Here is a 26,744-nt window from a genome sequence, read left to right on the forward strand (position 1 = left end):
ATAGCAGAGGGGGGTGAAAAAGAAAGAGGAAAAACATATTCTTACTTTGAGCAGGTTAAGTCTGTCATACTGGAAAAAGAAACCATAAGCATTAGAACAGAAAAGATCAAATGAAGCAGGAGGGGAGGAAGGGAGCTGCACACTAAAGTGGAAAAGATGCCACTGGTTTGCAGAGGTGATGCTGTGGGAGCTGACAGCAGAATGCAGAGTTACATGGTGGCTGTAACCAGGAAGAATGTTGGAGAAGTTGAGAAAAGAGGAAAAATGGGGGATTTATGAGCCTCTAATGACTGTAAGGCTGCCCCTGAATCTTTGTGGGTTAATAATCCTGTATTTGCTTGGAAAGTTACAGCTTTATAGTGCAGATGGGAAGCAAAGGATCACATGAATGAAGTTCAGCTTGCCAGCTTGAAGCTGACAGAAGTTTCCATCTTTCAGCACTACTGGGAGCAGGATCACAATCCCTCCTACATACTTCTGCTTCCAGAGGAACAGAAACATTCTGCCAAGTGAATGACATGCCATGGGCTACAGATATATCACTAAGTCTATTTTATAACCAGGGAAATGGGGGCACAGAGCCAGGGTGAGGGCACAGAGCTCTGAATACATTCCAGAACCCTTCCCTCCTGGTCTGCATACCTCTATATCTACACTATTCACCTGTCTTCTGTATCCCTGTAACTCAAATACATTGATTCACTTTATTCTCAGACTCGTCAGCTCTGTTCAAAATGAGCAGAATACCTCAAAGGGGGATTGTGCCTCCCAGCAGGAGGATCAAATGGGAAGACGCAGCCAAACTCTTCTCAAAACTAACACTAAAAGGACAAGGTGCAACAGTCATATGCTGCAGTAAGGGAAATTCTACTTGGATAAAGCCTGTTCACAGCAAGAGTGGTTAAGCACTGGAGCAGGGACCCAAGCAAGGCTGTGGTATCTCCATTCAAAATGCAGGGAAGTCTCTGGGCAACTCAGTCTAACCAAATCAACCTGACTTTGAACAGGATTTTGGACCAGAGACCTTCAGAGAACCCTCCCCACCTAAACAGCTCTACAGTCTTCTGAGTCTGCGTTGCTATTAGGCACAGACAGTGGGAAGAATCTTGCAACAGAGATGAAAGCACGTTTATCTCTGTGCAAGAGCAAGAGAGTTAAAAATACCTTATCTCACTGTTGGCAGTAAGCAAAATCCCTTCGTTCCCTAAGCCCAGAAAGCTGTTTCAGGAGCAGCAGTGTGAGCCTAAGGCTGAGACAGACTTACAATCATCTGGTCCATGCCACGGTGGTGGATGGCAAGGGAAACCAGCTCCAAGAAAGTCCTCTTACAGATGCAATCCAGTGCTTAAAAACTCCTGGTGAAGCGCTCCCTCTGATGGCAGCACTGCAGCACGACAATCAGAGCGACAGACAAAAGAGGGCAAGGGACTTGAAGCAGAGCTGTCAGCGGTTGTATAAACACAGCATCAAACTCATGGGCTCAAGCTGTTTCATTTCATCAGCGAGACAGGTTGGAAAATCAAACCGTTCTTCTTGCAGAAGTGGGGTGGGGAAAGGAGAAGAGGCTGAAAAAGGAGATTTTACCACGCCTGCCCCTCCTTTCTTTGTTCCCAGCCTTTCCCCATCTTAAACAGGAATCTTCGTCATGTAGGGAGAGACAGGGAGCTCACTGCACCCAACCCTCTCATACCAAAAGGGGCTGTTTTGTGGAGCACGGGGTGAGATTCTGGCTTTGATAAGGACTGGGAGAGCCCAGGACCCCCTTTCTTTCCCCCATCTGCTTTCCAGCACTCACCTCGGCTCCATCTTCCTTTTGTTTCTCTAGCTGTTATAAAGCACAGCAGCAATACAACCACACTGCACGCATCACTCCCTATCAAGGCTCTTCTCACCTCCAACCCAGCCTGCCCATGTGCCTCTACTCACCAGCAAGCCCTGCAGGGCTCTGCCACTCCATACTTGTGTCTTCCATAGAACTGGTGTCACACCTCACTTTAGATCTTAGGCCCACAATCCTCTATATAGCACCCAAGCTACAATTACCATGCAAAAGACAACCTATCTAAAGGAAGACATGAAGATCCCAGCAGCCACCAGCAATCATGCAAGACACGGCTGGCTACAAGGGGCATTGTGACCAAGGAAAAACAGTATCACAGCACTGTAAACTTCACTGCTTACTACGAGGTTGCTTAGAATTGAATCCAAGGTATCAGCTGGGGAAAAGCCAAGCCATTGATTTGGCGGATTACAAAGCCATCCAAGCCATTCTGATTTATAACTTCACTTGCATTCACATGTAGAAATGCCAACAGCCTGACACTTTGTCCAATAAGCATCCCAACAGCGTGTCTGATTTTTACACTCTTCTGAGGGCAGCACAGAGATGTGAGATCACGTCTCAGATGAGCTCATCTCCAATCCAAGCACCCCACAGAGGGATTTTCTACTTACTACCTTCCAGAGCGAGCCCATGAATTCTCACAATTCATTTGGGACGAGTCTGTTCTACCAGGTTTAAGCTGGGTTCATTTGAAATCACCGATCTTTAATATTTACATCACACAGAAAAACATGAAAGGTCAATGAAATGAGATCAATGGCCTCAAATCAACTCTTCATCATAAAACAAACAAACAAACAGTTAAGTTAGAGAGAGATCAACTCCCGTTTCCAAAAGGCATAAAAGAAGGGAGGAAAGAGGATGGATTATGATACAGCTCAGCCTTACCAAAGACCAGAGGGTCTCTCCCTATAAAGGCAGCACCTCATTTTAAGGGAGAGGAAAAGCAAATCTTAAAACGAAGCCTAAAATTACTTGGAAATAATAGAAGGAATGTGGGGAACAGGCCAGTTTTTCACACCATGTGAGCAAATATTAATGAGATCCCAGTGATATAAGTGAAACCAGCTTCTCAGCTACAGGCATCGGGGTGAGCTCTTGCTGACATTCTCACAGCCGTGCCAGGAGAATGCCTTACTGGAGTCACTGCTCGGTACCACGGGGAGGGTTTCTGCAGGATGAGACAATTCTACAGTGGGGCACAGGAGAGAAAAAAGAAGGCTTACTTTGGAGAGGCGCTTGTGTGACTTAATCGGAGAGAAAGCATGCAGGAATGAAAAGAGAGAAATTAAGGAAAGAAGAGAAATTACCTCACGATTCAAGAGAAGGAAAACCCACCAAACCCAACAGTCAGCATCGTAACCCTCCCAGTTCCACTTCCTTTCCTTGTTCAAAGCACCATGAATTATTATTAAGCTATACTATTAAGCTTCAGCAGTCCCTGCGTTGTTAAGAATCACATTCCCATGGCCTTGAATCCCATCGCAGCCAAAGCAACACAACTCACCTCAGGAACACCCCTTGCTGAGGATGCTATTGCCCTGACAGGCTGACCCTCGGTGTGCAATGAGCACAGCAAGCATCCTACCTCCTCCCACCTACATGGCTTCTATCTGGGGACAGACTGCCCATACACACTGGGCCTGACAGTATCATCACACATTCTCCTCCACCCAGGGGTGGTGGCTGAAGGTTACTGGGCACACAGGAAGCAAGTCTGACCTCAAGGGCAGCCCCAGAACCGCCTAGCCTCAACAGTCCCAAAAAATCCCTTCATCTCATCTTTTTAACACACATCCTCCTTCCTTAGAGATGAGAGAGCAAATCAGCCCAGGGAGTGTGAGCCAGTGGATCCTGTTTCTTCTCCTGATGGTGAATGCCAAGATGAAGACTTTTCATGCACATGACACAATCCAGCACTAAGTTGGGCGAAGGACCCAACAGCTCATTGCCCACAAGCCAGCGTTTATTCCACACAGTCATTTCTGACACTGTGGAGTGGTTCAGGGTGAAATATTTCACTTTGCAAAATGAGTAAAACGCAAATGCTCCTGGCAGCTACTACACCACTGACGTCAGCGTTGCTATCAAAGGTTACACTTGGTTCCCACAGCCCTCATCTGCTTCACCAAATCCCACTGTTCACAGTAAATTAGGAGGCCCCACACCTGAAACCCTCATTCTTTCTGTACAGCAAAGACAAGGCTGATACTGGCTCCAATGCTGTCAAAATACTGTCCAATACTGTCCCTTACTGAGGAAAAGTATCATCTGTCCAAGATTTCAGACACCTGTAATATTGTACCATTAGGAGACACCATGCAGAGGACTAACAAACTGATTCTGTACAGCTTGAACCTCATCTCAACACGGCTTGGCCAGGACTGGAGAGATGCGTGGGCTTTTTACAAGCTGTCTGCGCAGAGGAATCTTTATGTGTTCCATGACCCTCCATGATCTAATTGATAAAGAGCAATTGCAACAGCTGATTTTCAAGGTCTTATTCAAAATCACAGTGCCTGCCAAGACAACAGGGCCCTGAATGATTAGCCTACAAAAGCCAATTCTGAGCCACAGTCCAAGCCATCAGCAATTCATGGACTGAGTCCACTGAAAGGATGACAGAGGGTAGGTCTGACCTACCCAGATGGCCTCCAGTTCTTAGAATCATAATGGGGGAAGAAGGAGGTAAATAGATAGCACTGGACAAAGCCAGTTATGTTACTTAGTGTGCATCCTGACCACAGTTATTTGCTCGCTCCTTACCTTGGAGTTCTTGGCCCCACTGCGGCCCGACTGAGAGGAACAGCTCCGCTGTACACCCTGCTCCGGCGTGGAAGGGGATTTGTCTGACGAGTGGTCTGAGCCTTTTTCCACCATGGTGTCTCCTTGGGAGTCCTGCGGTGTTGGGGACCGGGAGCGTTTGCGCAGGATGGGGGAGCAGGCAGGCGTGCTGCGGTTTGAGTTACTGGCAGTACTGCAAATAGAAAGACAGAGCAGGGATGTCAACCTGCAGCTCCAAGAGAAAGCAAATGCTGCACTCTCCCCTTGAGGTGAGGCACTACCCAGAGGTTTCTCCAATATCACAGCAGATAAAGGTGCCCAAAGCCACATACCCACTGTCACGCTTGGGACTGATCTCTCCCAGTGAAGTGAAGCAGCAGATAGATGTCACTCAATGTGAGCAACTGGAACTTCAGCTGCTTGTCAGTGTCTTTTTCCACCCACTCTTCAACTGAGTGGAGAAGAAGGGGGGAAAATGACCTCATTCTCTCCTGTAGGCTCTAAGACTTGAAAATGGTGATCTGAGCTCAGAAAACCTCAACTTGTGCTCAAGACTAAGGGAGATGTCAGCACGCTCACCATAAAGGCCCACCCTACCCCTCCTTCCCTGCAGCATGCACAAAAAAAGGAACCTTATCTTTTAAGAAATGCTCCATTAAAGTCTATCAAAACCCCTGGGGCACTGGGGGGGGTTGGGGGAGGGAGGGGGATGCCACCACTCACAGATGATGCGGTCATGACTTCCTGCATCAAACCATCCTTTTCCCACACCAGTTAGAGACAGCACGAAAACAGTTCACCAGAACATAAAAAGCTCTCATGACTTAAATCAAAGAAGGAAAGAGATTCATGGAAACAATGAATCGTTGAAGGGAATGGAGCTTCTCAACCCATGCCTTCAGCCAACACCTAAAGCAGAAACCCATTTTAAAACTGAGCTGAGTGTAAGACATAAAAACTCAGATCCCCACGCTGTTCCTTCTCTTTGATGCCTTTTTCCACGTGCACAAGGTGCTGTGCAAAGGGCATTGCAACCTGCACTTCATCAGAGACGGAAATGGTTTCCAATTGCCATTCCTATGCTTATTAATAATTCTGAGGCTCTATTGCTCCTGCTCATGCTGTGTAATTGCTTATCTGGCATTACAGCAAATTTCCTCAATCTTGCCTCAGCATGCTCGACTCAATGCAAACTGATTCGAGAGCTCCCAAGAATTACAAGGGAGGAATCTGTATCGAGCATTCCTGAGTCACCTATCACTGTGCTGGATTGCTCTGAATGGACATTCTGCTTTTCTGCTGCAGCCCTACAAAACTTGAGCTCATCACGCACCACCTCCCTTCCATTTTCAGCTCATGGGAGCTCACACACAGGTTTCACTTTGAGTTTCATCTTCAAGCAACTCTTCTAAAGACCAGGTCACATTCAGCCAAGGCTCTGTTCATTACAATTATAACACAGCACTGAATTCTGCCTGCTTCTAAAGTAAAGCATAGGATAACCAGTTTAAAAGCTGTGTAGAGAAGCATTGTACACATGTGAAACTCAGATGGAACCTGCCAAAATGCAATCAAATGATAAATGAGACAGACTTTGCCTCCTGTGGGCTGCAATAAATTAATACTCATTTCAATGTACACTCACGCAGACATGAAAAACACATTGTCAGTGTGCTTTAAGGCTGCACGCAGCACACCTAGCCCAGGCAGTGTGTAGCTGAGATGGCTGGCTCATACTGATGGCTCAAGGACTTGCATTGCTCCTCCAGTGGGTTTTTTGGCCATGCCTGACTAACCCAAACTGCTGCAGCCCCACAGCAGCTGGCACATAGGTGCTCACTCAGCTTGGCATGCCCTGTGCCAGCTCTGCCAAAAGGAACCTCAGAGAGCAGATCGACCTCGGAATTTGCTTTCCAGTCACTGAGCATCTTCTGTGTGCCCTACAAAGCTAAATCAGCTCCTTGCACAGCCCTATAAACCTGCAGCCCTTCATCCCGAGCCCCTCAACACTCTCTGTGCTAATGCTGCAGCCCCAAGTTTGAACCTGGCCCAAGGCACAGCCATGACGAACGCTTGCTGCAGTTGTCATAGTGACCGAGGCCTGCAATTGAACCAGGAATCGGGCGCCTGAAATGCCAAAACGACTTGACCCACTTTGACAATTAAAAAAAAAGAAAAAAAAAAAGAATAATAATAGTAATAAACAATGCTTTACAGAACTAATTGAGCAGAGAGCATTCAGGGCCTTGCACACCCCTGCAGAGCAGCCTTTAGTGAATGCAACAGGCCAAGAGAGGGACGGAACACAAACAAGCCCACCTAGGAAGCAAACCCTTGTTCCTGGGTGCAAACCCCAGCCAAGCACAGCCCCCCATGTACCTGCTGAAAAGCCTTTGCCCCCCAGCCCATGCAGCAGCGTGGCACAGCCATGCTGTGGGCACAGCACTGGGCTCCTTGCAGGTAATGATCAGCTGTGGGATTAAGAGGATGCAACGCAAATCCATTTCAATCCTGCAGCTGCAGAATGTGAATTACAACTCAATCATTGTTTTAGGAGGGTACTGAAGGATCTGTAGGAGCAAGGGGCAGCTTCACTCATACAGATCTCCCTGCCTCGCTGCCACCGCTGGCTTCCCAGAAGGCAGACGCAGATCGGTGACACCATTTCCTGCAGCATATTTCAAACCCTCTCAGACTTCCTGAAGAAAGTCCTGATCCGGAAAGCTAATCTCAGCCTCCACCATCACCATGGTTCCCACAGGAACCTGCTTTGCCAGAACAGAGGTGCAAAAGCTGCACGTCCCCCCATCTGTCAGCATGCAACAGGGGGCCCAAATGGGGCGACAGGCAGCACTGCAGCCATCAGGCTTCATTCTGTATGGTACTGAGTGCTATGTCTGTGAAGAAGCAAAGAACTCAAGCATGCATTTAGCTCTGTGTAGGGGCCCACTGAAATCTAGGCTGCAAACAAAGTCAGGCCTGTGCTTACATGCTTTCAAGGACGAAGGATATCCTCACACAAAACAGAAGTGTGCTGGTATAGCCTCGAAAAGAGCAGGAAATAACACGGGGTCAAGAAGGCACCTCAAGCCTGGCTGGCTGACAAAAAGAGTTAATTCTCCTCAGCAGCAGCTAGCAAGGGGGTTAATTGGACGCCCACAAAAATGCTTTTCTCTGATACAGTCTGACATCACTGGAAAAAGCTGAGGTTCAGAAACTCATTAAGCAGCCCACCGAGCAGCAAACAGATGGCAACAACTTTTGGTCATCACCAACCTACACGGATTGATAAGCTGAGAACGAAACCCTCCGTGCATCCCTTGCTTTGCCCTTGTTCTAAAGGCTATAACAGAACACTATGCTTATGTTGCATCTCCCAGCAAAGAAAGAGATACAAAGAAAGCATTAAAGCATTAGGAGGGCCAGCTATAGAGCTGTGCAGACACTGAGCAGTGTTGCATGACAACTGCTTTAAAAACAATACTTAGAGTACACTTTCTGCTTGCTTTTTGAGCAGTTAGTTTGTAACAGAGAGGTCCATCGTGTCAAACCATGTCCATGATTATTTTGAAGGTTCGCACAATAGTTTCCTCCTCCTGTGAGATTCAATAGCGTGTTTACATATTTATGAGATAAAATTAATGCAATTACTGCGCTTCAAGGGGAGGAGCAAATCACTGCAAGCGTTAGGGAGGAATGTGCCATCAGCACACATAACAGCATCGCGAGGCTGGTCAAATGTATTATTAACACTGTCATTGTCTTCCTCTGAATCTGATACTGGTTACCACTGGAGACAGACAAGCAATTCCAATGGACATACGGTCTCATATCGTATGGAAACTCCCACTGTACTGAGCTCAAAACGATTCTCAGCTTCCCTAGAAAAAGTCAGAACGTGTTTTCTAAGTAGAACAAGAGAAATCTTAACAGTAATGCCTGATATTTCAACAGGCATATGCTAGAAAGAGCCATTCATCTGCAGAGAACCAAAAAGGTGTTATAATTTATATCCTAAACTGCTTAATCATCCACAAATTAATAGTTACATCTGCTCCGAAGGGGGGCAAACCACCTGGAACAAAGTGGGATAAATAAGAAGATGAATTTTGGGAAGCAGCAAAGGGAAAACAATGCAAAATAATGCAAAGTAAGACTTCAATATCCCTGTGAAGCCCACTGTGCTCCTGCTTCACACCCAGCCCTGCCACAGCCCCAGGGAACCTCCAGAAAGGATAACCAGAAGGGCTTTGTTTCCCCTCCTTCCCATCACAATGGCTCCTGTAATTAACAGCAGGAACTGCAATATCTGATCCTACCTTCAATGCCTCGCACAGCTTTTCAACATAGATATTTTTTAAAAATGCAATAATGCTCTTGATAATGATCAATACCCAGACTGGTTTTTGGATGATTCCCATGTTACCTCATGGAGAGCACAAACCTTCTTCCTTCCAGCCCATCTCACGCCATAACCTCAGCAAAGCTGACACAGGCCTTTATCCCCAGCACAGGTAGCATCCTCCTGAATGCAATCCAGTCTTGCAACAAGGGTTCCATAAATCACAGGTTACTCATCTAACAAAGCCTCACATCACGCCTTGCCAGCAACAAGGTGCGGGTGTACAGGGACACCGTGCATCTCAGAACTAGAAGACAAAGCTGGAGTTTTACATCCTCCCACTCACCACCATCAGCTTGCAGGGATTAATGGAAGATGCTGTGATCTTCAACCCTGACCAAATTGGTTTATTTCCCTCATCCCTCAATGTTCCACCTTTTTATTATTCTAAAAACAACAATGCAACATTCCCCCACCCCCTCACCCCAATATCCTCTATGCCACCTCTCTCCTTTGCTCTAACCATGCAGCAGCACAGCCCAGCTGGGAGCTAAAAACAGAGGGCCAAGGGCATAAAACCATCACTCACTTACAGTCCTTTGTCCCCAGGACCCGATTCAGGCTTGTCCCCACGTGGCATATTCTCTTCCTTCATCCAGCTCTTTGGTTCTCAGTGGCACGAGCAGTTGGGCATCAAGAATTAATGCACTTTAGCTTAAAATTTCCTCCTATTCTATTGAGCCAAAGTCAGGAGCTCCATGGTAAATCTACCAGCTTCAAAAGGGGTTGTCCTGAAGATGCACGTGACTTACAGAGCAAAGACACAGGTATATATATATATATATATATATATATACTCTGAATCAGTAATTTCCACGATGGACAGGATGATGCCAGTCATCACTAATCTAAGGAAAGTAGTATTTGCAGGGAATAGGGAAGATAAATAAATAAACAGCCACCTGTATAGTGCTGGGAGGATGGAGCAGCACAAAAACCTATCCCTTTCTCTGCAAATACATCAACGCTGAGAGGAATGCAAAGCAGAACCCAGACAGCAGCCTGCGTGCTCTGTGAGCTCTGAGAGCAAAGGAGCACATGGGCAAACAAAAACACCATCTTCCTGCAGCTGCTGCCTCCGGTGAGGTGCTGTGGGGCCAGACAGCGGGCTCAGCCCCTCCAATGCCCAGTGAGCAGAGCTGTCCCTTGGTGGTGGGGGTGGGAGGTGGGGGGTGGGCAGCTGGAGAGACGGGAGAAGCAGGAGGGGTGAGGGGAGAGAAAGCTGCAAACAACAATCAGATTTGATCCTCGTTGTTACAAACAATCGAAAAGGCTGCTCTGGCAATTCCACTGCAGGAGAGGTAGGGCGCACACATAGGGGAGAATAAGGGAGAAAGAAATCGGGGCTGGGGAAGGGGAAAGAAATGAAGCATCTCTGCAACATGATGTCACGCTGTCTGCTTTCAAGTCCCCCGAACAGAAAGGAGCAGCAATGGCAACCAACATGGACTCCAGATTTAATCTGCCTGGAAAGCGTATGTCTCGGACGGTAGATTTGCTCAGCAAACCTGTGCTCAGCGTGGCACAAGCAGCACTCGGGCTGTGTCTCTCACACACACATATGCACACGTACACACACAGGCACACGCTCGGAGCCAGCAGACGGCACATAGAGGCAGAGAGAGAGGAAGAGAGACGTCGGCAACAGAACAGGAGAGGAACACTAACCTGGTAGCCATTAGGGACCGGAGCGCAGCGCGGAGCAGCTAGGAATTCATTCATTCATGCACTCGTGTGTGCTCACCTCCAGCACCATCGCCCGTGCTGAAGGAATGGGGGATCAGGGTGGGAGTCTTTATGGACACCCCCAACCCTCTCTCCCAGCCACCCCACACGCTACCCAGGCTCCTGCCATGGTTCAGCCTCCCTCTCCCCCCCTCCCTGCTCTTTGTGCTGCTGGTGATGCCGGCTCTTTCACACCCTCCGCTGCACGCGCACACACGCGCACACGCGTGCGCATGCACACAGCCTGTGGGCTGCCTCTTTACATAACGCGAGCCCCTTAATGCCTGGGGATCCATCCCTGCCCACCAGAAGGGGGAGGGGGAGCTCCTGGGATTTTTCCCGATGGCCCCTGATTATAATCTTGGCATTTCTGGGTGCTGTTTGTCAAGTCTTGGCTAAGCCTATGAGTGAAGATCCTCCGGGTTAAAAGAATATATCCCTTCATTCTCCCTGCACACACACACACACCCATCCATTCCTTTAAGAGAAAGTTTCAAAACCTGCAAGCATGTCAATACAAGAACAGTCAGGAAAATTAAACCCTAATTAACAGGCAAAGTGGATTATCTAAACTGAATGAAACACCGCGAGGACACATTCCGAATTAAGGTGACCTCAACTCAATTTAGCTCACTCCATCCACAAAGCTAATGAGGTTTAATTTTTCATGCCTAGCCATGTATAAACAGGCCTGGGGATTGTTTAAGAGTTGTATCATGGGAAGTTGGTGACTCTTGTTGTAGCGTCAGTGAGGTTTCTGAAGGACACTCACTATTGCTCCTGGGCCAAACATGCTGCACCAGTTTGGCCACAGTGGTTTAAAAACACATACCTTCTCATCACCTATCAGATATGTTTGCTGTAAGAGCTCCCTGTGGTGTCAATGGAGCCAGGAAGGCAACTCCAGAGCATGATTCAGAGTACCTAAGCCAGGCAACTGCAGCCAAATTTAGATGCTGCAAATGACCCCTCGGAGAACTACTGTTCCCACTACACCTTAAGTGATGTAAATATGCATTGCTCTGCCCTCTGCTTCCTTATGTTGTATTTTACCCATTCCAGGCACTGAAACTGCTGATAATTTTCTCTTCAGAATCAGTCACCACTTACAGTACTACTGTCCCAAAAGACCTCTCCCAAAGGCTGGTCATCCAGCACCTCAAATAATCTAAAGCAGTCGGAGTAGGAGGTGCTTTGCTCCTATGAATCAATGATTTGCACCATCACATGTGCCCCCATGCAATTCAAATGCTGTGCATGATTTTAAACTGACTGACTTCTGTTAAAATCAGACACTATATTATCAGACAAATAATTACATGTTCACAAGTAACTGAGATTTACAAAGAGCACCAAAAATAACCCATAACACCACCAAAAGAGACAACTGCTACTTCACCCATTAACGTCTGAATTCAGGCTCTAACTCTACACGTCCACCACAGCTTCAGCAGAGCAAACTCTGCCAAGATGAAAGAGATGCGTTTTTAGAAGCAACAGTGCTAAAAACTACTTAATTTAAAGCAAGATAACCCACCTTTGGAAAACAACACCAAGGAAGGTTTCATGCTCTTCTAAATTCCGTTCTGTACCTCAAACAAAAATCAGTTTGGGCAAGTCTTTATACTTCAAAGGAGGCGGCTGAATGACCCCATTTTGTTTCGCAGCCTGTGAACCTATTCTGTTTGTTTCTGTATGACACACAGAGTCATGCATTGAGAGCACGTTGAGGCTCAAAGCAGGTCATGAATTGGCAAGATGAGTCCAGCACCTGAGGTTAAGACCATCCTTCAGAGAGACACGAGATATGATGAATCCAAAGAAAGTTTGGCTTCTAAAAGCACTGTAAGAGCAGCTGTAAAAACGCAAGGCTTACCTGATGAAAAGCTCCTTAGGCTTTGCTTGGGTGGTGTGTGCACAAGGCAAAGTTATGGGTAATCTGAAACCTCAAGTGCTTTAAGAACTTAATTAGATCTTCAAAATTCAACCAAGAATTCAACAGAGGGAGAAACATTCTGGGTATGTTTCTGGTTCTCTGCAGCACCATGCATGTCACTATGAAGACTTTGATCCTTTGGTAACTGGGAAGAGGATCTTCATGGCCTTTATGGAAGCTCTTAAAGTTCTCTTAAGCTACCAGTTCCCATTCAATTCAAGAGTTGCAGAACTCATTTTACGTTGACCAGTTCTGCCTGCAATTAACACTCTCACCTCTTGCCGTGGTGCCAGAAAAGCAAGACAAGCACCAGCACATTATTCCCTCTGAGGTCAGCTTGGGGAGGCCTTGACTGCTGAACTTCCCACAGCACAACCTCACACCACTGCCCCAACACTGCACTTATGAGCCCCACACTGGGTGGAAGCTCCCACAACAGCAGTACTCCTACAAGGAGCTCTGGTTCCAAGCACGCACACCTACAGCAGACAGCACTGCCCAGCCGAAACTCAAGCATGTTGATGCATATTGAATCTCAGGTGAGGGGAAACGATGCACTGGCCATGTAATTAAAGCCCAAGGCTGACAATGGATACACAGGAGACAGTCTGAATGCACAGAGGAAGGAGTGAGTGAGTGTGTGAGCCATGAGTTTCACCCAACAGGTCAAATCTTCAGCTGAGTTCAGAACAGAACCAAGGACAGTTACACTCCCACAGTACTTTTGATGGCAGCTTCAGCAAGGCACACCAGCAATCTCAGTATACCTGTCCTCAGGGCATCCCCAGTGGAACACTACAACCTCAGGATCTGCAAGTAAGATTAGCGTTAATGGGTAGCTGACTTACTTGGATGGTAATTAATGTTGTGCTCACATCCTTGGTGCAGCACAGAAGCTGTGTTTCTCCATCACACCCTCCACTCTGTGACTGGGATTTGCAGTCCTGTTGGCTGCCTCCTGCCCACAGAACATTGGGGCAGCCTCCAGCACACAAAGTGGGTGCTGCACTTCAAACCCCAGCATTCTCACCCTGTTAAACAATAAAGAGAATTTCCAGAACTCTTTCTTCTCCCTCTGCAAAAAGAAATGTGCTCCCATATGGGTACCAGAACGAGCCAAAACCTTGTTGGAGCACTCAGAACTGATAACAGCATTTTCATGGGTGCGATGGCTGCTATGAGCACATGGGCTCCTCCAGCATGGGGGAGGAAGGAGGCATTCATGTACTCAAAGGCATGGGAAGGCCGAGGGGGGAGGAGGAGAACAAGGAGAGAGAACAAAGTGTCAACATCTTAACTGGGACACACAAAGAGCCAGTTCTTACTAAGAACTTAATCCAAGATTAACAAGAGGTCAGCTACCTCTGCAAGGAGACTGCACTAAAAGGAGCTAATTAGCTCTCCTTAATTGCACAAAAGGAAACATACAGAATTCAAGGCATTCACAGCAGCAGATCCTACATCACCCAGGAACCAAAGAGTCCTACCTGTTGGGATTGCACCAAGCTCCAAACTGCACATGGAGAGTACAGAGCAGGAAAGGTGTCATGATGTCGTGACAGATGTCATGACAGTGAGTGAGGCCTGAGGGCCAGCACCAAGGGATAAGGCACCTGAGGGAGGGCTGGAGCCTCCTTCAAACAGGACAACTGACTTTAGTGTGCCCAGGATCTTTGTAGGAAGTTTTATCATCAACCACTGCTATCGCATGTGGAATTACCCAAGATCTCTGCAGTAATGTTTTCATAAACAACGTTACCTGTGAGAATATGTAATGAACTTGTAGCCCTCTTTAAATCGGTGTGGGATCTGAAACTGGGGATGAAGGACAGCAAAAGGGAAATGAGGCCATGACACTCAGTAGGCCCAACACTGCTCTGTGCATTGGAAACAAAAGAAACACATCCCTTCATGGTGTGGCATCCTGGTAAGGACAAATAGCCAAAAGAAAGCAAATACCCAACTGACCACACAGAGACAACAGCTCCAGCCTGGAACCCACTGGTTTGGGATGATGCAATGGAAAAGGCTGACCTCCTTGCCAGTTTTTGTATGATATTAAGTCCATCTCCTTTTTGCCTCTGGAGCCATCACATGCTCTGCCCCAGTGCACTGATGATAAGCTGTTGCATGTTTCCCTCCAGAAGCACTCACGCCGCACTGACAGATAACGCGTACAGCAGTCAGTGTACTTGGAAATGAAGATTAACCAGAACATCAATAACACCAGCAGAAATCTCGGAGCTCAAGCATTAAACACAACACTGGCATTTCTCTGTTTCCTAGCACTGTGATGATGGCTGGGCAGCTTGCAGACAGACAGAACCCCACCCTCAATAGCTGACTGCCAGCCTCCAACCCTGCAGTGAAGGGCATGGGGACACCAGGTTGTGCTCAGTCCAAACCCCACTGTGCTCAAGGAGATACCTTCGACTGCAAGGTCTGAGGGCATTCCAGGTGCAAGAAGCATGCCCAGTTTAAGAAAGGATGGAAGGAAAAGCAAAACAACAGGTTAACCACAGTAATGACATCATACACACAGATAAATAGCAGGAGAAACAGGAGATCGAGCATTAATGACAGGCTCCTGCAGGATCATTACAAAACTGCCTCTGTTATTGGTGTATTTCTTTTCTTACCCCTTTAGGACAGAGGTAAACAGCACACGTCGCTGTATTTTCAGTTATATTTAGAGCAACATCAGACAAGCAGCAGTCAAACATCACCTCAAACCCAAAGCACACCAATCCCATCCTTTGGACAGCACTCAATGTGAGGAAGCCACATCCACTCTTGCTCCAAATAGCAAGGAAGCAACCCTTATGTACACTGCCTTAGGCAAGCCAAGCACAAAGGGAGAACTCCCTGCCATCTGGGTAAAGCTTCAATAGCTGCCATTGGAGAGAGCAGAATGCACATCAGCTGCTCAGTCCCAGCAGCCAGGCTACAGCCAGCCTCCTGGTACAGCCATGCCCCACTGCTGCAGTCCCCTGCACTCCCTGCCCCACACCACACTGCACGGGAACAGCCCAGACCCACGAGTACATTTATTTAAAAGGAAAAGGGCATTACAAGGGTGCCATCCCTTTCTTTAGCACTGCCTGGTGCAATGTTCGCTTCCACATCGTGTCATACAGCTGCAGTTACAGCAGCTGCTCCGATTTTTGGGGCTGCTCAAATGTCTTTATTCCAACCAAATTCAGCCTTTTAAAGCCTTCACCAATCACTGCTTTCAGACCCACCCCCCGTCACCGGAACCACTAGAAATCTTCTCTCTGGCCACCCATTCAGACACAATGGATCCATCCCCACTCTCACTAATTGACTTTCTTAACCTTGCATGACCCTTTCCTTCCAGGATGGGCTCGGATTCCTGTAATCCTGCTGGCCTCACCCAGAAACCCACTGAGCAGCCACTCAGTGCAGCCCTTACTCCTGCACAGCACAGATGTGCTGCTCTCTAAGTGCCTTGCCCAGCTTCTCCCTTACACCCCACTCCCTTCCATCCCAGCAACCCCCTGTACCCCATCCCATCCCTGCACTGTATCAGGACACCTTCCCATGGAACTGACAGACCTCTGCACGCACTCAAACACACAGAAACCTGCATCCACAGGGAGAGTCCTCCTGCCTGCTGGGGAGGTGAGCAATGAAGAGCTAACTTGCTTGCATCGCCTGTTACCACGTCGCCTTTCCCGAGGCACAGCACTGTGTCTTCCCTGCTCCTCTGCTATCCGATTCTGAAAGCATTTAAACTGCAGACAGCAGCAGTTCTGCTGAGGGAGAGAGCATTAAAGCACGCGAGCTTCTCCCTGCTCCGATGCATTTTGTGTTCGCAAAAGTAGTTGACACACAGATTCCCTGCTCTGATAGCAGCCTGGTAGAGCTGAAACAAAGCCTTCTTTGCAACGTGCCACCAGCTCTGGCATCTGAACTGGCTGCTGCCCACTGGAATAAAAAACGCACCCACTGTCTCTTTAAGAATGCTCGTATCCCACATCAGCAGGGCTTCCTTAACCCTGCCTGCTCCTTGCTCCCTTTGCTGGCTGCAGCTGCAGATGTCACAGCCTCCTCACTCTTGTCACCTCCTGCTCCAACCCACCTGTCCTGCACATCCCTGGCATCCCATGCAACGCATGAGCTGTGCTTTAGCAAACATCCCAGTGCTCTGAAAAGCAGAGAGGCCTCCTGTGATGACAAAGGAGCAGTCAGCACTGCTCCTTTATTTTGTTCCTACTCCATACAGGCGTTATAGAGGCAACAGCAAAGCACGTACATCAAGCCAAGGAACTGAGAACGCAAAGGAGCAGCAGCACAGCTCCACATTCCTGTAGAGGAATAAGCTCAAAGGAAAGCAACAAAAACATCACATTATTCATGAGGCTCATTTACAAAAAGACACTTGGAGGTTAAACAAAGCAAAGTAGTCAACAAATATTTGAAGAATGTAAATGCCACAGAGAGAGAGAGATTAAAAGATCTTATAACAATGAGCAGTGAGATGAAACTAAATTGAGAGGAAGAAATGAGGCTGAAGGCAAATCACTGCAGTCGGGAGAATGAGAGAAGTGGTACAGCCATTTCCATTTGCCATGTTCATAAACAGCATTAGGCAGCCATTAATAAAGGCATTAATAAATAACTTCAGCCATATCAGCTAGGAGAAATGGCAGTGATGTGGTGAGCTGGTCATCTGCAAACCAAGGCTATTATCATTTCATTTTCTCTACCCTTCTCCTGTATGGTCTGTAGTGGCTGTAACTCCTCAGGATTTGCATTGGCTCTTGTGCATGAAACTCTCCTTGCGTGGCAAAGAGCCATTTGCAAAACCTTCTCACTAAAATAAAAACACCAAAAACCAACACAATTTCAGATCCGTTTCCAAAATCACTTCTGCTATGACCTGCCATCAAACAGGGAAAAAAAACCTTGGAAAACCAATATTGCGTGTATCTGAACCGATGATGCAGTTTCATTGCCTTGAACCAGCCACTGAATGCTGGCCAGTGTCCCTGAGCTGCAGCTGACACAGCACAGAGCATCTTTCCAAGGCCTACAGCTAAGCAGCAGTTCACCTCCCAAACCCCATTCCTAAAACGTACGTCAGATTGAAGGCCGCCACACCACTCCTTAATTACTGCATTACGGAGGGCTGCAAACCCACAACCCCATTTCCTCATAAACAAAGGATGCTTCTTTCAGAACTGTGTAGCTGCTTTATTTCCATTCCTAACGGGTCAGAAAGACACCAAAATTACAGCTCTATCCACCAGCTTTCTCAAATGCCTGTCCCCAAAGCAAACCTTTTAATTCACAGCACTTCATGTACCATCCCTCACTTGTGTAGAGCTTCCAAACGACTCCCCTGGAATCCTTGAATTCTCTTCTTGCTGTCATTTAAACCCAGGCTTGTTTGCTTAGTATTTCATTTAAAGAACACATCTAGTTAAAGACAGAGCTGTTCTCTACACCAAAGATAAGTTGTTTTCCCTCCTCCCCCCCGCAGCTAATTTGGTGCCTTTTTTCATGTGAATATATGGATATTTTTTTACAACTCCTGACTATATATCTACTTCTTTTGCCCTACATCATTTTCACCCAACTCATGCTCTCCTCCATCTTTCTCCTTCTAGTTCCAAAATCAGGTGTGTTGAAACCACATTCATCCAAAACCTGAGATTCCAAGTGGTTTAAAATTACCCCAAATACCAAATCCCTGCCATCAAATCACATCCTTCCATGTCTGCTCCTTTGCCATACAAGTAGAGTGGCTATGACTCCACCCAATGTCAACGGCAGCACTTCACATCCCATGTTAGCAAACAAAAAGCAGAACATCCACTCCAGGCCCCTTGGCTAACCACAGAGAGCATTCCATCCATAAGAAATGGTACAGCAAATCACTGCACAAAGTGAAACCTAAAGCTGGCCAAATGGAAAGCACCAGTACAGGAGAAGCTTAGAGAAGGCATTCTCCCATCTTGCATTGAGCATGTGGCTCTAAAAGAGTTGCAGAAGGAAAAGAAAAGCAACAAACTTACGCGCAGCATTTGTTTTGGTCTGAAATACCCTCTTTTGAACTTGCTTATTTTATGCTTGGATAGTATTACTGCTATTATATCTCGATTTATATAATTTACTTTTCCAGACTCAAAATACTGAAAATTAACGGTTACCGCTCATAGTAAGTATCAATTACAAACATAACAGCAGGCTGATATTGAGTTGCACTTTACAACCAGGACTGAAATGAGCCACATGCAAAGGAACGCTCAAGAACAAGCACAAGGCTGCTAAACAGGGCAAAGGAATGACATTGGTGAGCTTGGAGACTGAGGAGCTCTGTTCCCAAGGGCAAACGTGATCAACCAAAAGAGACTCTTGAGCAGGATGCTGACTCTGGTGCTCTGATAGCAATGGTTGGCTCTTTCAAGCCTTGACCTTGCCCACTTATCAAACAGAATAGCCCTGAGTGAGCAAAAAAATGTAAAATATGTGAGTGTTTCTGTTTACTTCAATAGAACCATTGAGACACGTGGGGTGAATCACACACAGCACTGCTGAACAGTGCTCTCCATCCCCTTCCTGCACATGCAAATACCAAACCTGCTTCAGCAGGAGGGAGCGCAAGGGGGAAGAGAGAGCAATGGCGTGCCCCATGCTGCAGACAGAGAAAGCAGCATGGGGGCAAGATTGTGATCCATCTGGACAGACCCTGGCACTAAAACAGCGTAAATGGTCTCTTCCAATTCCCAGCTCCTCCAGCCTGGGCCTTGCTTCTCATTGGAAGGTGCTCAGTGGTTAAACAGCACACCAAGAGCCTCCAATCCACATTTATGCCTTCATAGAGACTACCAGTTCTTGATAAATCTTACCCACAACCACTTCTTTACTGTATTTACCTCTTTTCATGTGTTTTTCCTACCATATACCCAAAGAGAGGCACCTCAGGAGGAGCCACGTTGCAGCCTCACTGCTCTCAGCCCTGAGCAAGCATTGGCTGCAGGACGGCTCCAAGCAGTTTGCCCTTCACTTGACATTTGTGAGGCTGCTGAAGGACTACGCAGCCAGCAAGGCGATTTTACCATCCGATAAGCAGAGAAGGCAATTTTAGAGGTACCACAAATGATTGGGATCCAATCAGTCACGATAATCTGCAGCCCAAGGAGAAATCTGAGGGATGGATGCTGGGTGCTGGCAGCACAGCTCTGCACTGCCACAGTGTATGACATGCTGTCCTCACAGAGCTCTCCATCAGCACATGTGTATTACAGAACAAAACGTTGTCAGTTCATCTTGTTTGGAGTCAAAATCCGATGCTGAAAGCAAACCTTGTTGCAAACAAAATAACACCAAAGGGGAGCTCTGCAAATCCGGCATCACGCAGAACCAGAGCAAACCAAATCTCAGACCAAGGGGCTCACAATGACTCAGTTTTTCTTCACGCAGTCTATTACCACTGTAATTTGTTCATTTGTTTGTTTGTTTTCAACTCCAAAAGTCCCTTTGATTGTACTTTATACCATATTAGCACTGAAGGTATTAATTCAACGTGCGGCCCAGGACAAAAACTGGAAATGAGCCGATCTCGGTTCTATTTCTGGCCGGGTTACTGCAGCTGAGCACAGCCTGGCCATGCAAATCGCATGTGAGGTTTTCCCTTCCCATCAGCACACATGGCCTGGGTTCTCAGCTGCTTGCTATCGCTTCCCACTCCCTAAAAGCCCAGCTAAATTAGCACAAAACCCGCCGCTAATCACTTGATCGTACCGTGAAACCATTTGCAAAATTAATCTAGAGATCCCCATTGGAAGTTCTTTGTGCCATCTGACACAACATCGTAACCTTTAGTCCTGCTAAGAGAGGAAGCAGAGAGCCCACACCTGCCAGAGGTTCAGCCAGATAACCCAGAATATTCTGGATGCAGAACAACGTGCAGACTGACCTACCAATATGGTTCCCTCTTCCCACCACAGCACAGCAAACGGGAACACTCTGAGTCCCCATATCCACGTGCAGAACAAAAAGCACAAGGGGAAAAAGAAAGTAAGAAAGATGTAGAGGCAAAAAGAGCCAGTTAACACAGGGCACACTGACACAAATAACAGTTTAACTCCTAACAGGAAGGTCAAACACAATACGCACAACAGCGCAATTATGTCATTTCAGCTGAACTCTTTTGCTACCCTCCTCCAACAAATCTGAGCAAGAACCACTTTTAAAACCCATCTTTCGTTTGCAATGCAATAGAACCAAGTTCATTTCTACCGCCCAGGGCGGCTCTTTAACACTCTGCGGCGTGGAGGTGAAGCTAAAAGCTATTTACGCCGCATCACTGTTTCACTGTTTAATTAAGGAAGTGTGAATCCTGGACACCCCATGCCCACACGTGTCACTTCACTGCATTACAGCAAGTCCAGATGCTCTGTATCACACCCCTGCTTTCAGCTTTCAGGCTTCAAAGATGCTGCAAGGCTGGACCGTAGGGACAAAGGTACACAGGAATAGAGTGATGCTGATGGAACCCCTCACTCCTCTCCTGAATACCTGTGGCTCTAAGACCCTGTTAGGACCCTCTGCAAGGGCTCTGGCCAGCTCTGAAAACAAAAGAATCCTGCAATCACTGCTGCCTAACTGAAACCACCCCACGTTAATCTTCCCTGCTCCCTGACATCAAGCAAGGGCTAATTTTAGCTCCGCTGTTCTGTAACCCTACCTAGTTCCCATCCCACCCCCACAACTATATAATAGATCCTTCCTTCAGATAAGTAGGGTGTTGGAACATTCACAGTTTTTTCCTCACCCACAGGCACTTACAGAAAAATGAATTACAGGCTTATTTTTAGGCAGAGCCTTCGGCCTTTATTTTCTCTGTAGGTTCCATACAGCGGGTCCTGAGGTTGAGAAATATCCCAGTCAACAAACAAGCCATGAAAAAGGAAGGAGAAAAAGAGGCAGAGCTTTGCTCAGCATCCTATTTATGGGACATGGAGCTCAACTACCAGCTTGCTTTGGTCCCTGCATGACTTCAGTCATTTGCTTCAGCCCAGAGGAAGGGAGCACAGCAGCAGCAGTGCCCGAAACTGGAGGGGAGAGAAAGCACAAGTTCTCTCTCAGCATTAGAGCAGCACACCATGACAGGAAGATGACTTATCAAACCAGGACACCGGGCCCCAATGAGACAAATGCATGTTGTGGGGTGGTAACGAGGCACCGGGGAACCGCAAGATTATTTTGGATAGCAGGATGCTGGACTCCATGGCTTTGTACCGTGACACAGTGCTGTCACAGCGCAATGTCACAAAGCCATGATGGTTACACAGCAGGACTGTGCTGTGCTGCAGTGTGCTGTGACAGCCCAGTGACTCGACAGCACGCAGCACTGACACGACACCAGATGGTGATGAGATCATTTTTGGGCAAAATTAGGCGGCGGGCTGCAAAAACTGCATGACATCGTCTCAGGGCTCAGCACGTGGTCCTGTGCCAAAACAACGCTCCCCCCTGAGACCCACAAGTGGCCAAAGGCACCCTGAGATAACGCCCTGCAGCATCCTGAGCAGAGCAGGAGCACCCAACCAAGGGGTGGGCTGAAGGCAGGAGGGTGCACATCCTTGTGGTCAGAGAGGGCAGCTCCTGCTGACAGCACTCTGTCCCCGCGCTGCTGCCCTTCCTGGTACAGAACGAAATCATGTGTCCTTTCAGAACTGTTCCATGCGGAAATCTGCATTAACCCCAGCAGTGCCACGTCAGACTGGAACCACTGCTTCTAAAGCAAAGATTAAACCACGTTTGAGGCGCTTTTTCCGCTTGAAATGAATGCTAACCCTGCAAAGCAAACTCATTATGAATATCTGAGGCCATCCAACCCACGTGGAGGTATCGGAACCAGGTCCAACAAGCAGCAGAGAACTCTGCAGTCTCTGTTTAGGTCTGTGCTCATGGTCATCCACACTGATCAACCCAGCAGGGACACACACACCCATCTTCATAGGTGAACCAGGACTTAAACAGCATCCTTAACACACCCTTTGGTGCCTGGATGCGGCTGAACAGCAAAGTAAATGAAAGTGTGTGCAAACACAGACGTCCTTGAGGAGGAGCATAACAACTGCTGCAGAGATTCAAAACGTTGCATGCTTCTATTAAACACAGTGAGCCATCAAAACAGCTCACCTGTTTCTCTTGGGATTCTGAGGGAGACGAAAGGGGTGCTGGGGTTTGGGAATCGCTCTCTAAGTGTTCCCAGGGAACAGCACAGGCCATTTGCACAGCTCCCTGCTGCCCACACAGCCCCAGGGCAGCACTGTGCACACAGCAGCTCGCCAGGAGCTCCAGGCACACACAGCTGAGAGGGCAGAGCTAAAAACACCACGACCATTTCAGTGATGCCCTCATGCCCCAATCCAGCTCCTGCTCCTGCCCAGCACCACCTGCTCACCTCTGAAGCCTGACAAAATTAACAGATTGGTTCCCAGGCTAATCATTATAAGAGCTGTGATAGAACTGGAAGTGCAAAAGTGCTCCAGTTACACAACTAACAGGAACGGCCCAGTGCTGCTCACGGATGGGCAGAGCTGAATGCAGCAGGGTGCCATGTTATTGCAGATCCACACCATCATGGCATTTCTAACACATACTCAGCTTCACCCGGTAGTACGCTCAGCTATTATGCAACTCATCAGCCCGACTGCACACCACGTAAAGCAGCAAAGGGGACAGAGAAGCTGTATGTGATTTCCAACAGCTCTGCCTTATGTATGCTCATACACACGCAGGAAAACTCTAAAGGCTTTAACTGTAATTAAATAAAAGGCAAGATTATAGAAATCAGAAGTGATGCTCTATTGAGTCATCTCTGGCTCCAGCCCGTCCCCTGGGGCCCAGTACAGGATGCTTCCTACTGCTGTGCCCTACTGCTTTTCTTCCACAGCAAAAAGAATAACAATAAAAATAGCCACGATCAACAAAACAACAAACCAAGAACTTCGCTGCTTTCTCACACTTTATGGCCAAGCATCTCAAAGTACTAAATTCAAACTGATGTGAAGCTGCAGAGTTCAGCAAGAGGCCGTTATCCCTATGATTACTGCCTCTACCATTACAGAGGAATCTTTAGGTTAAGAAACAGGCCTTGTCATCCCCTCAGTGATTTCAATCCAAATTACAAAGTCACATTCCATCATTCCACCACGGAACCGTTCCCATCTGATAAAGTTGTAATTAAATTGATTTCATCTTTGTGATTCAGAGGCTATTGACTGCAGCTCGGTACTTTCGACATGCTCAAGGTTTTATACAGCTAATCGAGTTGAATTCAACACGCCATACGCAGAACTGCAACCGTATATATATCACCTACCCATGTAAAACACCGACCTTAAAAATAAACGCCAGCAATGAGAATATTTACATGCAAACATTTCGGATACACACCCAGCTTTGCTAAGCAGCTTCCATCCCCACACCCATCCCTTCTGCTCCCTGATGCAGCTGGGTTGCAACCCCGAGCCCCCCCGGAGCAGCACGGTGGTTCGGAGCGCCGCGATACCTGCAGGGCGTCCTTATGGAAAGATGTCGACAAGGTGCATATAACCCCGAAAGCAGCTATTTAAAAGGCGAGCCTAGCAGAAGCCATTCCACACACGTAGGGCACAAGCCATATTCGCCACCTTTCTTCGGGTGAAAAGCTCTGTTTTTCTCTATCTCTATACGTACGCTCCAGGCTCTCAGGTGCGCGATGTGTGCGCATCCAGGGATGCAAATTCATGCACAGCCCCGAGCAGAGCAATCAGAGGAGGAGAAGCGGCGGCGGGGAGGCATCAGATGCCCGGAGCAAAGGACAGCGCCGCAATGAGACGGAGATACCCGAGAAGGAACAGCACCGCGGATACAGGGGGATCCCCGCAGGGCTGCTGCGGCGGAGCGGCATTCGGGAGCGCATCACCCCCCCTCCTCGCCCCGGCGTTGCGCTTACCAGGCGAGCTTGAAGCCTTTCATCAGTACAGTCACGAGAAGCCGCTGCCCTCGTCCTTGCGTGCCCACCGCCAGCTCCGCAGCTCGCAGGACATATTGGAGCGGAACCGGCCGCCGAACCCCATACACCGAACCCCCCAGCGGCGCGGCCCCGCCGCCTCCCGCCCCCGGCGCCCGCCCCGAGCGCGGCCGAGAGGCGCAGGGCCGCCCGCAGCCGCACCGCCGGCTCCCGAACCGCCCCGCCGCCTGCTGAGCATGTGCGGCACCGCACGGCACCGCACGGCCCGCCCACGGCACCGGCACCGGCCTGAGATCCGCTCCTGTGCTCCGATACCGGGCTGTGCTGGATGGGGATGGGGCAGGCAGGCGCTGCAGGGCAGTGGGTGACGCAGAAGGGGGAGAAATGCCCATTACTCCCTCCGTATCCTGAAGGATCTATTTGGGAGATGAGTTTGTGTTACTCTTTGAATGACGAACCCCACAGCCCAGCCGTGACACCGCTATTAATGGGACAACACTAAACCCCCATCTGCAACAGCAGGGGGGACGAGTTCAGCACTTCTGGCTTTAAAAGCTTTCTGTGCAATTGGCCCTGAGTAGGAAGAAGCCATTGATGAATGCATATCACCTGCACAAAGCACAAAGTTCCTCCTCAACCTCCCCATCATCCCGCTCAAAAGCAGCACTAGACATTTCCTCCCCTCCCCCCAATGAATCACAACAAGCAGAAGCCGATTTCTAGTTCTGATTTCAGCTGGAAATGGCTTTGGGCATTCAAAAGCCGCAGCTGAAAGGAAACCGGCATCTCAGCAGGGGGCAGAAGTTTCAGAAAGCACACAAGCGATGCCGAGATGCCTTTCTCAGAAGTCCAATTGCAAAAGGGAAAAAGCAATTTGGTGTTAACCCCATCATCCACCTGGCTTCCCCCACGCTTGTGACACGGGTTGCACTTTCTGCTTCAGCATTTAATACTGAGCTGGCTGCAGAAGGAAGCAATGAATGGGGAACTGCATCCCACACACAGCTGCCCTCAAATCTCAGCCCCCATAAGGTCCGATTCTATATAAGCTGCCTGGCCTCAGATCAGCTCCACTTCACACCATGAAATGCTGCACATCTGTGGCCTGCAGGTTGCAAGGAGGGAAGCAAATCACAATGCTGCAAAATGGGTCAGGAGACCTGCAAGCGTGGCAAATCTGGGACAGACTAATGCTGCAGTCACATGTTTAGAAATCAAAGCTCAGGCAAGAAAGGTATTAAGAGATAAGCAGTCATGTACTTTAAAAATAATATACAGAAGAGTAACGTGAAGGTTAGGAAATTATCAAAGGAAATAGATCACTTAGAAGTGGGAAGTATCTGTGTGAGCATCAGACTTGCAGGTGCTGCCATCTCCATCACAGCTCAGCTGGGATCTGCTGTCTGCAGCTCTCACAGCCTGAGAGAGAGGACCACAGGTCACCCTATGTCAGTGCTTTGGACACTCAGTTCTGCCTTCCTTGAGCTGCTCCCTCTGTTGCAGTTTGCAATGTGCAGGTAAACCCCTTCCCTTCTCCTCCTTCATCTGCATGCAATACTCAAGAGGAACGAGTGATATTAAAATTTAAATAGGAGAACAAAAGAGCACGTGTACATATCAAGAGAGGTAGGCTACGTGCAACCACCCTGCCCACCTCCACAGTGCTAAGAATACTTACAAGTCACACACAAGCTGAATCCCAGATAAATTATCTACCTACTCTATCCTGAGCATCCATCCCACAGAGCAGAAAGGGAAAGCAGAAAAGAGAACTGGGGCCTTAAGGGATCAAAGGCAGTTCTGGCTCTGCCATAAAGCTCTGGGTGGAAACTGGGCAAGCTGTGCTGATTTAAGACTGCACTGCAAGGAGATGCTCATCGTGTTGTGATATAGAAGCTCCATGGGCAGGCTGTGTGTTGTGTCAACGTGAACACAGATCATCTTTGATGATCATACCCTGTGTGCAGAGCCCACCCAAACTATCCTTCCTTGGGGCAAAAACTTCTCTCTTTCCACATGAACAGCAAAAAACAGTAACTGAAAATAAAAACGTAGTGTA

General features: G+C 48.0%; 1 protein-coding gene across 16 annotated transcripts in view; it reads right to left on the reverse strand.

The window, feature by feature from the left end:
- GRAMD1B (GRAM domain containing 1B) overlaps positions 1 to 26,744 on the reverse strand; it is a 97,164-nt gene that overhangs the window by 28,429 nt on the left and 41,991 nt on the right. For 7 of the 16 annotated variants that reach the window (XM_032449131.1, XM_015883940.2, XM_015883941.2 and 4 more), the window contains 2 exons: positions 4,610 to 4,820; positions 3,070 to 3,090 (listed from right to left, as the gene is read on the reverse strand). In XM_032449131.1, the coding sequence (XP_032305022.1) occupies positions 3,070 to 3,090; positions 4,610 to 4,820 (232 nt within the window). Of the gene's footprint in view, positions 1 to 3,069; positions 3,091 to 4,609; positions 4,821 to 10,697; positions 10,864 to 24,241; positions 24,362 to 24,667; positions 24,835 to 26,744 lie in introns of those variants that run through there. The other 9 variants (XM_015883944.2, XM_015883942.2, XM_015883943.2 and 6 more) reach the window with 4 other exon arrangements.

The sequence above is a fragment of the Coturnix japonica genome, chromosome 24 (genome assembly GCF_001577835.2).
Source record: "Coturnix japonica isolate 7356 chromosome 24, Coturnix japonica 2.1, whole genome shotgun sequence".
Lineage (NCBI taxonomy): Eukaryota > Metazoa > Chordata > Aves > Galliformes > Phasianidae > Coturnix > Coturnix japonica.